This window comes from Primulina huaijiensis, chromosome 6 (assembly GCF_012295235.1).
Source record: "Primulina huaijiensis isolate GDHJ02 chromosome 6, ASM1229523v2, whole genome shotgun sequence".
Lineage (NCBI taxonomy): Eukaryota > Viridiplantae > Streptophyta > Magnoliopsida > Lamiales > Gesneriaceae > Primulina > Primulina huaijiensis.
This window is the reverse complement of record NC_133311.1, coordinates 15998739-16012671: the sequence shown is the minus strand read 5'-3', so window position 1 is coordinate 16012671 and position 13933 is coordinate 15998739. Positions and strand designations below refer to the sequence as shown.

The following is a 13933-nucleotide window of genomic DNA, read 5'->3' as shown; positions in this document are numbered from 1 at the left end:
TGAATTAAATAGGGATATATTAATTAAAAAATAGAAAAAATATTATTTACGACACAATAATGGACAGAGGGAGGGAGTAGGTAAGAAAACGAATTTTCAAGACAAACTAAAATGCCTCTTCATGGGGTATATTCAGTACTTTAATTCTTATTCATTATTTCGAAAGATCGAAAATTATTTTATGAAATCTTTGTCTACTTGTATGGTTAATGCACACAAGAATGCTGGTTGAGATGGTCATGTCCATTTGCCATTGCCAAATCTATCTTTTTAGGTAGAAAGTTGCTTGGACCACAGAGCAAATTTAATTTTTAACTTTTTTCCCTCTAATTTATGCCTACATAAAAATTAATGAAAATTGTTTATTCCACATTTCTTCTATTTTTAATTCATACAACATGAAATAAATTATTTCTAGAATGATTAATTTTCATAGTCTTAAGAATAGTTGAGAATAAAGGAGTGATTGCTAATTATTTCAAAGAATTAGTCCACTAAAAGTGAGAAAGACAGTTGAACAACCAATATTTATTATAACTATGCTGGTATATTTACTGAATATAATAATTATTATTATTATTATTTTTATTTTATTTTTTAAAATTAAGCTTTATTTCTATGAAAATAGCCATAGACTCTTCAGTCTTCGGTAGGAATCTAATCGGTATATATGTATTTGGATTACTGTTTAAATCAACTTTACATTTAAGTTAAGCAATGTAAACAGTAACTCTGGTAAATTTCTTGAAATCTGACGCATTTTTGTCCATATCAAACAAAACTAAGATTTCATTATTGGGGCGGCATTTGCATGAACATGCTTGTGATTTTGTCAAATTATATGACATTCATATGTCAAGGAATTTAGAATTTGTTTTTAATTTTGGCCGGCAAAGAATGACACCGCAAGAAAACATAATATTGAACCCCCGAGTTATAGTGCAGGCGACAAATGTTATATTTGAGGTAGTATTATAATCATATTATACATCAACATTAACTCCAGTTTTGCAACTTACAATAATCAAACAAAAAATATCTGAGATTTTCGACTCGAAAGGCGATGGCTTCTTTTTCGGTAGAGGAATTTGTTGGGAATGGATCGCTCAAGCAAGTGTCACCGAAGCTGTTGGAAGAAGGGTGGGATGATGTGCCTACTTTGAAGGTTATGAATTCTGAAGACATGGATCATATTGGCATGACTGGACAACATAAGGTTGGTTCACTTATTGATTGAGTCGTCGTCGAATTATTCGAGCTCAAAAAAATATTTAACAAAAGGAAGATAATTAAACTCGAGTGTAACAATTGATTGTTTGATCAAATTCGGTCGGAGTACTCAAGTAGTAGCATCGCCTGAGCTTGAACTCGATTCGGCTTGTTTACGTGCATAGCGGAAATTAACATGTTGAATCAGATTTTTCGATGGAGGCCTTTTTTAAGGTTATTACCTTTTATCAGAATGTTTCAAATTAAACTCACAAACTTTTACCAAAATTATGTCGAGATTTGTGGTGTTAAGGCAAATTATACCTGATTGTCCTTTCTTTATCTGAAAAATAAACAATTTTATGATCTATCATGTACTAATCTCTCAACAATTTAACTTTTCAAGGATGCTCTAGAGATCAGATCCTACCTGCATGATCGTGCGCTGATGCAGTATGGGGACAAGCTCGAAGCCTCGGGGAAATGTCTGCCTGAGCTTCTTGGCATGAGCAACACAGATCTATCGTCCCAGTTTGGATTGAAACGAGGCCATGTTGCTCGTTTCATGGACCGAACCGTAGCTTGCGGCGTAAACCCTCTACCAGCACAATATTCCCTTCCAGCAAGAAACAGAAGCACATTGTCGTCCAGAAACAACATCACTCAAAAAAGCGAGTTCTCTTCTGCTAACTCCAAGAAACTTCATGGTGTTTCAAAATTATCGAGTAAAGAATTTTCCTTAGAACAATCATTGGCAAGTTTCAAGATCAAAGATGGATATGTTTTCAAGGGAGTTGTAGCAGCAATGCCTGCTGAATCTAGAGCTTGTGGCTGCATTCAACCTCCCCCAGTAGTCGAAAACGTGGCTCCATATTCGTCTATTGAGAATATATCCGTTCAGAAGCTGACTCCTGAATACAAGATTGGGATGGAGCCTTTGATCAAATCGAAGACGCCCCCCATGAAGGCATCCGAACTGTGGCGTGAAAGACCAGCTATACTTGTCTGCATTCGTCGCCCTGGGTATGATTGTAGATAAAATTTAGGGTTTGATGAGGTTATGTTATTGAAAGATCGCATACAAGTTATTAGACGTAATTAAGCAGTGCCATCTCAAGGAAGTCAAAATTTTTTGGTCACTTCACATGAGCTCAAACTTCTTGCAATATCTAATATGGTACTTAGGATTATGGGACAAACAAGATAATTCGCTGACAAGAAAATGCTTTATTGTTATTCTATTCTTTAGGTGCATCATGTGCAGAGCTGAAGCACATCAACTATATTCGAAGAAACCGATGTTCGATGCTCTAGGAGTCCAACTATTTGCAGTTCTTCATGAGCACATAGAATCAGAAGTACGTTTTTCTGAGTTTTTATGGTAATCTAGATATATCTAATTCCTTAGTGACACAATAAATGCTAATTTCAGGTCAAAAACTTCTGGCCACGATACTGGGGCGGTGCGGTACTATTTGACAGGGGGCAAGAGTTTTTCAAGGCCCTTGGTGGGGGTAAGCTGATGAAAGAAAAGTTCATATCCGGGTTTTTACTTAATCCCCGAGCTATCGCAAACTACAAGCGAGCGAAGGCTATTGGGGTGGAACAGAATTTCAAAGGCGAAGGCGAGATTAAAGGTGGTCTCTTCATAGTTGGCAAAGGGAAGAGTGGGCTTGCTTACCAGTTCATTGAAAGAAACTTTGGCGATTGGGCGCCACTTTCTGAAGTCGTGGAAATCTGTAGTCGAATCCAGGTAGTTAGTTGTCTTTAAGCGACATGATTTACGTTCAAGCCGATCGAGGATTCAATGTACTGAAATTGGCTTGATTTCTTCTATGCAGAATCAACAGAATAGCCAGTCAGAGGCGATGAAATCGATCAAACAAGAAGAGTAACGATATCGTGGCCTATTCTGAATATTTTGTGTGTTGCGCTGTTTTCAAACTTTTGTCTGTACCACCAGGAAACATTGTCTTACTGCAGACCGAGTCAATACTTCTCCCACGAAATTATCTATTTTTTCTATCTTTTTGCATCGTGAAATTTCATTATTGTCCAAATTTTATTAAAATCAAGAAACAAAACAAAAAGGTAGTATGATTAATTTAGTGTATGTAGAGATTATGAGGTCCTTTGATTTTAGACAAAATATAAGAATATAATTTTGAAGAGTATATAAAACTCGCATGTAAATTTTTTTTAAAAAAAATAAAAATCGAAAGATGTAATTTAAATTTTAATTTTAACATATTATATTATTATTTTAAAATTTACAAACTCTGATCAACCTTAACTGGGCCGTCCTAAATGGGTTAATAATTATCCGACATAATTCCTTCGGATAGCCCAACCCAACTTGGCCCACTGAAAGCTACAATTATAGTACCCTAATCCGAAACTTAGTTCCACCATTATGATCTTGAATCCTAGTTCAAAAGTACATAAATTCATAGGTGGTAATTTCTTTTTTCTTTCATTTTTTCCCAAGATTCAGAATTCATTATGATTGTGTTAATACTTTTGGTCCCAAATAAATTTTTTGATTTACTTATTATTATTATTTCGTTTCAAATGCTCCTCCTCCGGCCATTTCTTTTCTACCGAGAACTCATATATTTTTAAACCATATAATAGTTTCAAACTCAATGCTATGGTTGATTTCATATCCAAAACAAATATTGTCTTCAAAAAATCTCATTACCAATAACTACACTATATTGAGGCTTTGGAAAATCAAAAATAAGATTTTTATTCTAACAAACTCCTCCCCTAACTCAAAAAAATATTGAATTTCAAACTCAATGTTATGGTTGATTTACATTACTAGCATGATTTTCAGGTTATTGCATTAGTTTGCTTGTTTACCCAATGTATACCGAAATATAACAACGGCATATTTTTCACATCATAAAAAATGAATTTAAAATTTCTTTATGATATTAGATCCCCTCTCCTCTAAATATTCCACCCAATATAGAACAACCAAGTTGAGTCAATTCCTAGTCATCACTAATACAATATTTAAACAAGTTGTGAGCTCCAAACCCCACAAATGTACATGTTTTCATTTGTTCTTCTTTCGTTGCAACTTAAATTGCAATCCATACTTCACATGAAAGCAACAACTTGCATTCTAATACAAAAAGGCCATCGAATTGATTTGACTGCCACGTCCATTGCCATCCAAATTTGTCAAATTTGTGTTTTTAATCACATAACTTTGTTTATGTTGGGTTTTAGACTTATTTCGATATAGAATTGAAGCGAAGATGTATACATTACCAATTTTTCAATGTTATATGAGAATTTTTCGTTGTCACGTCAGCGTTATCATTATAACACAAGTTACACGACTAAAACACAATTTTAATAAGATAAATGACAAAAAAATAAGATTACCGACTAAATTGATTATTTTTCCTTAAAAATATTAGACATATAATATAATAATTTTTTATCTACATTTTTCTTTTTCTTTTTTTAATTATTATGTGTGAAATAAATTTGGTTTATTGTCAAGAAAAAATTAAAAGGTCCCGCAATTCACGCAGGTACCATATTTCTTTGATATTTCCAGGTGATTGAAAGTGAGTTTTCGTTTTCCTCAGGAATGGACAGCTCGCTTACGATGGAGACTTCTACCAAACTTTACATTCTTATCCCATTTTCTGCGCCATCATCGATTTGTTCGTTGAATTTTCTGTTTCTGTCTTATTTGGCGTATTTTTTTTTTTTAATTTTTAGACTAAACACAAATTTCCATTAGCATAATAAGAAAAAATTAGTAAATCGGTCTTTTTTTTGTTTTAGTTTCGTAACTTTTAATTGCTTGGTTTCATTCAATAACTAAAATTTTTTATTTTGGTTTTTTCTCGCCTGAAATCACTAAAACTATCCAATATTATTTATTTGAAACCGATACTATATTACATAGCTCATATAACAAAAATAAAATTTATATTATACACATTAAAATCTATCTAAGAAAAAATAAATAGAAACGATAAGTTGTTTTCCTCTCATTTTGAAATAATTTGTGTATTTTTTCTTTATCTTTCTCATTTAGATTTTATTTTGATATGTGTAATATGGATTTATTATCATTACATGAGCTACGTAGAAGAGTATCGATGTCAGATAAACAATATTTGAAATATTTAATGACTTTTGACTAAAATATATATAAGTTAGTAGATAAAAATCAATCGTTCATAAGTCACATGATTAAAACTCAAAACATACTAAATTACGTGAATGAAATCATGCACGATAACGCACCGTATTTCTCAGCTTTTGACAAAAACAAAGAGACTGCATCACGGAACTCAATATCACTCGTAGATCGCAAACAACTTCGAGCCAATATATGCGCAAATAAGGCCATAAACAAATTTTGCCTTATTTGGGACAAGAAACAAATTAAAGTAAACACTATTTCTGACAATAATCCAATTGGTTTATGAACAATGTTGGGATTAATATATATGACTTTTCTGATATTAAATGACGAAAATCTCGAATTTGAGACTTAATTGTAACAATCACCTCAATATAAAAATATAGATTTATTAAAATTGTTTTGATTTCGATCATGATGATATCTTAATCTTTTGAAGTTGGATTAAACTAATTAAATCATATTCAATCTCTCCGATCGTTATGGAAGGAATCAATAAATTAACTTGAATCTTTAAATTTTTTAAATTTAGCCAGCTGATGTGATATTCATGACCAAGTTTGCGATATAGTAAATAAAATGTATTTAAAAATTTCCTTTATCTAATAGTGAAACAAAATTAGTGTTTCTAATTTCATTTTTGGGCTAAATTTTGTTTCACTCATGGTACACATAATAAAGATTTATTTTTATAATAAATTCTTTTTTCAAAGATAACATATTATTTTTGAGTTCATTCACTATTTTAATTTTTCATTAATGATTTATCTTGATTTCAATATTAATGTGAAACTATTAATATTTAAAATTTTTACTCATTCTTAAATTCATTTCAATCATGATATTAATTTCTCCTATTACATAGTGATTATGATATTATTCTTGCACTAAAGAAAGTGAAAACTTTAAATTTACATCTTAATTCATCTTCTTCTAAATTACGGGAAAAATTATATTATCTCTTGGGAAAATATATATTGATTTCTCATGCATGTGTTAAAATTAGAGATTAGTCTTTAAATAAATCTTTAAAGCTTAATTACTATTTAGTCATAAATTACCGTTACCTACCAAATTCCTAGTCCCTCCCACAAACCCACGTTCTAGACACATTTTTATTCATTCGATATTAAATAAATTACAATCTTCATTCTTTCTTCTTATCTTATAAAGAAAGCATGTCTACAAATTGGTTTCTTTCTATTTAATATGAAATTATTATTATTTAAAAGTTGTAACTCATTTTCATAAATTCATTTGAATGTGATAATAATTTATCTTAATTAAATTGTCAACATTTCATGTTCTCTTTTGTGTAGATATAAATCTTTCCAACCCATTTTCACTTTTCTTACAAGAGTAGGTCTCTTGTGAGACGGTCTCACGAGTCTTTATCTGTGAGACGGGTCAATCCTACCGATATTCAATATAAAAAGTAATATTCTTAGCATAAAAAGTAATATTTTTTCATGAATAACCCAAATAAGATATCTGTCTCACAAAATAAGACCTGTAAGACCGTCTCACACAAGTTTTTGCCTTCTTACAAAGTGAATAGAGAGACAAGTTATAAACCTTATGGTTTATTATCACCGAATTTACTTAATACTATTCCAATTCATTTCAATTTGTCAAATTGCCAACGCCAACTTATTATGTTCCATACTAGTATCTTTTCATTCTTTTTATTAAATTAGAATACTGGTATAAGGATCGAAAGACACTAAAAATCATTGTCTTTCAAGTTGATACATTGGGTATTGTGTATTTGGGGATATTTAAGGATTTCTTTATGATATATAATTTTTAAGTTATGTTATGAAGTTGATGACAGAAGATGATCCATAATAATTTTCATCATATGAATATGAGATCGAGGTAAGTGGGCTTATATATGTGTTTTAAAATAATGATGTTTCTGCTTTTGAAATCTCGCTCGTACACTACTCGTTTCATGTATTTTGATTCTATATATGTTCGTTCCGCATGATTCCTCTATTATTTCATGGAATCTTAAAAATGCACTGTTATGATTCGAATTAAAAGTGGTAAGGAAGTTTCCGAAACATGATAAGATAATATAAGGTCTTGATGCGGTGAGTTATAATAACCGATATATGGCATCGTTCCCTTAGAGGAGTAACAATTAGGGACTGATCAGTATACTATGAATAAAGATATGAATAACAGTGTCTTGTTTTGATGTCTTGTTTCGAGTTTTGTTTGTCTCATGTCTTGATTCATGTTGCGATATGATACCCCATGGATGAGCCCATCAAGATCCGGCCCATATCTAGGGCCCACAGGTAAAGGGCCCATGACAATCCCAGGCATCCCCCTATAAATACCAGGTTTGAGCGTTCAGTTAAATCATTCACTATATTGTTTTCAGCAGCATCCTTAGCTGCTCCCCCCATATATCCTCAGTCTCTGACTTGAGCGTCGGGGGGGCTACGCCAGGACACCCTCCTGGCCCCCTTCTAACGGTCTTATTCTTGATTTCAGGCTCAGGGTGATCTTAAAGCCCACGTCTGAACTAGTGACGCTCGTTGGGATCGGACTCGAAATTTCCCGTGAGTATCACTTGGCGCCGTCTGTGGGAACACTTGAGTTGAGACGTAGAGATGGTAGACAAGAAAGGAAGTAGAAGGGCTACCTCAGCATCATCGCGTCCTCAGAAGGGACCCGAACAGTCTCATGTTGAGACAAGACATGAACAACCGCGTCTTGAGACGAGACAGGAACAAATGCGTCAAGAGACAAGAACCGAGCAGCCCCTTCACGAGACAAGGGTTGAGCAAACCCGTCCCAATGAGAACGTGGGGAACTTGATCCTGGAGCAGTTGGGCCAATTTATCACCCAGACAGTGGATGAGGCCATGAAAAAAAATCAAGAGTTTGTGTTTGTAGAGGAACAGACCGCCCGTCAAGAACGTGAGGAAAATGTTGAAGTCCACCAGAGCAGGGTGGAGGAGACGCAACCCCTCCCAACTGGGGAGATTAGTGAGATGGGGGAGATGTGGAAGGAGATACGGAGGTTGAGGGAGCAGGTAGGAAGCAGAGCGCCGGTACCCAAGAGAGGAAGCCCTTATTCACTAGTCATCTTGGAGGAAGGGCTTCCTCCGAATTTCCGACAATCTAACATTGGTGAGTATGACGGACATACTGACCCCTAGGAACACTTGGGGAGATTTGAAAATGCGGCTTTGTTGCACCGATATTCAGATGGAGTCAGATGCAGGGTGTTTCTAGGCACATTGGTGAGGTCAGCCCAGCAGTGGTTTAACACCCTGCAGCCCAACTCCATACGTTCTTTTGAAGACTTTTCAAATGCCTTCTTGCACCGATTCGCTAGCAGCAAGAGGCACCAGAAAAATTATTTGAGCCTGTTCGTGATGAAACAACAGGAGTCTGAGACTTTGCGAGAATTTGTCCAGCGTTTTAACAATGCAGCGCTGGAGATACCATCTGCTACCCCGGACATCATGATAAGTGCCTTCACCCAAGGCTTGAGAGGAAGGGAGTTTTTTAAATCATTAGTCAAGAAACCTCCGTCGACCTATGATGACTTGCTGGCTCGGGCGGAGAAGTATGTAAATCTAGAGGATGCCCAACGGTATACAAGGATGGAGCAGCGACCCGGGGGAAGTAGGATGGAGGGGGGAGAGAGAGGAGGTAGGAAGAGAGGTTCAGGGGAGAAGGAGGAGGACATAAATAGAAGTAGAGGACAATTCTCATCACATGTTCCTCTGAACAGGAATCGCGATAAGGTAATGGAGGTGAGGGAGCCAGAGGGAAGGTGGGAGAAGTCGCAGAGAGAGGAGGGCGGTGTTAGGATGCCTCCGGCGAACAAACGAGAGGCATCCTCATCTGAGGACCGACCGAAACCTCGCCCGTCTCCTAGGCGAGGTCGAGGTCCTCCTTGGATCAACCAGAGAGTCGGAGAGCCGAGAAGAGAAGGGCGGGGTCAGAATGTTCCTCGGGAACCTGTCGAGCCGAGGAGGAGAGCAGATGAAGATAACCACCCCACGAGAGGAATGATTCACATGATCTCGGGGGGTGCTACTGATGGAGACTCTGGGCGAGCTCGAAAAGCACACGGGAGGAGGTTGGAGAATGTTGAGATATCCAGGGGTGCAGACTTACCCCAAGATCCTGTCATCAGCTTCGGGCCGGAAGACCTTCGAGGTATCGTGGCTCCTCATAACGATACCTTGGTGGTGACAGCCACTATTGCCAACTACGATGTGGAAAGGATCTTCATTGATAATGGGAGCTCTGTAAATATATTGTTCAAGAGCACGTTGGATCAGATTAAGGTGGAAGGGTTCGAGTTTGATCCGATCTCCACTCCTCTGTATGGGTTCGCGGGACATGCCATTCCGCCGCTGGGTCAAATTACTCTTCCCCTATCTTTGGGGCGCGACCCTCGGCGGGTAACAAAGATGATAACATTTACCGTGGTGGATACCCCCTCATCATATAATGGAATCCTGGGGCGGCCAGCCTTAAAGGATTTCAGAGCCGTAGCCTCCACGTATCATCAGAAGTTGAAGTTTCCTGTGGGGAAGGAAGTGGGAGTCTTGTGCGGGGACCAGAAGGGCGCGCGTCGGTGTTATGAAGGGACGGTGAAGGAGGAGGGGAAGAGGGCGCGGGTGGAAGTTAATATGATTAGAAGGGGGAGGAGTGGGTTGCTCGTAGCTAGGAAGGAGGTTTGGGAGGTTATGGAGGAAGAACCAGAGGTCATAGTGCTGGGACCCGAAAAGAAAATGCTCAGAATAGCCCGTGACCTTGACCTAAGGGTTAGGGAGGAACTCATTGCTTTCTTACAGGCCAATCTCAGCGTGTTCGCATGGTCAGCTCAAGAGCTCACTGGGACGGCCCCGGATGTGGCGGAGCATCAGTTGAACATCTTGCCGAATGCTCGCCCAGTAAAACAGAAGAAAAGACATTTCGGGCCTGAGAAAGATAAAGTTATACAGAAAGAATTCGGTGAATTGCTTGAGGCTGGGCACATTCGAGAAGTGCAATTCCCTACTTGGCTATCGAATGTTGTCCTAGTCCCGAAGAGTTCAGGGAAGTGGAGGATGTGTGTGGACTTCAGAGATCTCAACAAGGCATGTCCTAAAGATTGTTATCCTTTGCCTCGGATAGATCAGTTGGTGGACTCCACAGCTGGACATCAGTATTTGTGCATGCTGGACGCTTATCAAGGGTACCATCAAATCCCTTTGGCTGTGGAGGATCAGGATAAAGTGAGTTTCATCACCTCTGAAGGAACTTTCTGTTACGTGGTCATGCCCTTTGGACTCAAAAATGCCGGAGCCACGTATCAGCGATTGATGGATAGAGTCTTTTCTGAGCAGGTGGGAAGGAATGTCGAAGTGTATGTGGACGACATCATGGTAAAGTCTAAGGATTCAACCCAGCTCATACCTGACTTAGTGGAGACCTTTTCCACCCTCAGGTCCTATAGGCTGAAGTTGAATCCTCAGAAGTGTATTTTTGGGGTGAGAAGTGGGAAGTTCCTGGGTTATATGGTGACAGAAAGGGGGATCGAGGCCAACCCCGAGAAAGTTCAAGCTATCCAAGATATGGTCTCTCCCCAGGGACCCAAAGATGTTCAGCAGCTGACAGGTAGGATTGCTGCGCTGGCACGCTTTATCTCGAGGTCCGCCCACCGAAGCTTACCATTCTTCCGGACCTTGAGTAAAGCGAGAAAATTTGAGTGGGGTCCGGATTGAGAGAAAGCTTTCACAGAATTGAAGGAATACCTTGCCGAGCTTCCTGTCCTGGCCAAACCGGCGGCGGGTGAGCCTTTGTGGGTATATTTATCTGCCATTGAAGGGGTTATAAGTTCAGTCCTTGTTAAGCTAGATGGGTCGGTTCAGCAGCCGGTGTACTATGTTTCGCATGCACTCAAAGGGGCAGAGATCCGATACTCGGGGTTGAAAAAATTGGCTTTGGCTTTGGTAGTGACAGCAAGACGCTTGAGGCCCTACTTCCTATCTCATCCGATTGTGGTGTTCACTAACAGTCCATTGGGCAGAATCCTAACTCATTCGGATATGTCTGGCCGTTTGATCAAGTGGACTACTGAGCTAGGAGAGTATGACATGCAGTATGAGCCAAGAACATCTATCAAAGCACAAGCCTTAGCCAATTTTCTGGCTGAGACCGTGCATCAAGAAAATGAGGACCCTTGGAAAGTATATGTGGATGGTCCCTCTTCGAAGGAGGGAAGCGGGGTGGGGGTGGTACTGATTTCACCAGCTGGGGAGGAGGTGAAATTAGCGGTTAGGTTGGGTTTTCGAGCATCCAACAATGAGGCAGAATATGAGGCTGTGTTGGCAAGACTTCGAGCAGCCATGAATGTGGGAGCTACCCGGGTACTTATTTTTTCTGACTATCAGCTGGTGGCACAACAGATGAAGGGAGCGTATGATGTGAAAGATGAGAAACTTATTGAGTATGCTCGAGAAGTGGACAGAGTCAGAGAGAAGTTCACAGAGATTACATTTGTACAGATTCCCCGGAAAGAAAATGAAAAGGCAGACACTCTGGCCAAAATGACTGGGACAATGGGAAGTTGGAAGAATAGAGATGTGGTTTTTCAGGTCGAACTCACACCTCATATGAGTTCACCTGCAGTTGAGCAAGAGGAAGAGGATTGGAGAACCGCTATAACTGATTACTTGAAGGAGGGAAAGCTTCCTGATGACCCTCGCGAGGCTCATAAGTTGAAGACGAAATGTTCACGTTATGTGATAGTCGGAGAAGTGTTGTTTAGGACGTCTTTTGCAGGGCCGCTTCTTCGGTGTTTGAGTTATCAAGAGGCTGATTATGTGCTCCGAGAAGTTCACGAGGGATGTTGTGGAAATCAGCTAGGGGCTTATGCATTGGCGAGGAAAGTGCTGCTCGCCGGTTATTCTTGACCCTCAGTACTGCATGATGCTCAAGAGTTAGTGATGTCTTGTGATAGTTGTCAACGTCATGCCCGGTTGCAGCACCGACCGGCCGCGATGATGAAGGCTGTCACAGCCGCTTGTCCTTTTGACCAGTGGGGAATGGATATTATGGGACCTTTTCCTATAGCTCCTGCTCAGAAGAAATTCCTTTTGGTAGCAGTTGACTATTTCTCAAAATGGGTGGAAGCAGAGCCTTTGGCCAGAATCACTGAGAATGACGTCCTGAAGTTCCTGTGGAAGAGTATAGTATGCAGATACGGGATACCTAGGAGACTGATATCCGATAATGGGAGACAGTTCCAAGGGGCCAAGATCCAAGCTTGGTGTAAAGAGATGAAGATCCAACAAGTCTTTACCTCTGTAGCTTACCCGCAGAGTAATGGTCAGGTGGAGGTGATTAATCGGACGCTGGTGCAGGGACTAAAGGTTCGACTTGGCAGAGCTAAGGGTAATTGGGTGGATGAGCTACCAAGTGTCGTATGGGCATACCGAACCACTCCGAGAGAAGGAACCAAAGAAACTCCTTCAGTTTGGTCTACGGTAATGAGGCAGTGCTCCCGGCTGAGATTGGGTTGGAATCGGCAAGAGTAGTGTTTTATGACGAGGACAATGATGCGAGACGCGCTACTGACCTTGATCTTTTGGAAGAAAAGAGAGAGGCTGCCAGCATTCACATGGAAGCTTATAAGAACCGCATTGCACAGTCTTATAATCGAAGAGTCATTCAGAGAAACTTTCAGGGAGGTGACTTGGTTCTGAGGAAGGTGCAAGAGGAGCAGAGAGGAAAGTTGGACCCAAAATGGGAGGGCCCCTTCAAAGTGATCGAGAGGCTGAGCTCTGGAGCCTATTACTTGGAGGATGTGCAAGGCAAGGCTTTGAAGAGGCCTTGAAACGCTTATCACCTTAGAAAATATTATTTTTGATTCCATCATTGATGTATTTTATTTTCTGAATTTCCTTATGTAATCCGTTGGAATTCAATAAAATCAAGCTCTTTTTTTTTTTAGTTCATGAATGTTGTTGTATTGTGAATGTGATAAAAATTTCATTTTTCTACTAAGGCATCGCCTAGTAGAGGAGCAAAGTGCAGGAGAAAATTTTCATTTTCCTACTAAAGCATCGCTTAGTAGAGGAGCAGAGTGCAGGAGAAAATTTTAATTTTCCTACTAAGACATCGCCTAGTAGAGGAGCAGAGCGCAAGAGAAAAATTTAATTTTCCTACTAAGGCATCGCCTAGTAGAGGAGCACAGGGCAGAAGAAAAATTTCATTTTTCTACTAAGGCATCGCCTATTAGAGGAGTAGAGTGCAGGAGAAAAAATTAAATTTCCTACTAAGACATCGCCTAGTAGAGGAGCAGGGTGCAGGAGAAAAATTTCATTTTCCTAATAAGGCATCGCATAGTAGAGGAGCAGAGGGCATGAGAAAAATTTAATTTTCCTACTAAGGCATCGCCTAGTAGAGGAATAGAGGGCAGAAAAAAAATTTTCAATTTTCCTACTAAGGCGTCGCCTAGTAGAGGAGTAGCGTGCAGGAGAAAAATTTTATTTTCCTACTATGGCATCGCCTAGTAGAGGAGCA

The 13933-nt window shown here is 39.1% G+C and overlaps 1 protein-coding gene across 1 annotated transcript; it reads left to right on the top strand.

Moving 5' to 3' along the window:
- The first annotated feature begins 873 nt into the window (after window positions 1–873).
- On the top strand, window positions 874–3210 carry LOC140979457 (uncharacterized). Its single transcript, XM_073444859.1, has 5 exons — window positions 874–1216; window positions 1616–2232; window positions 2459–2567; window positions 2642–2962; window positions 3051–3210. Exons 1-5 carry the CDS (start codon window positions 1064–1066, stop codon window positions 3102–3104), a joined length of 1254 nt encoding a protein of 417 aa, XP_073300960.1. The 5' UTR covers window positions 874–1063; the 3' UTR covers window positions 3105–3210.
- Window positions 3211–13933: the final 10723 nt, after the last annotated feature.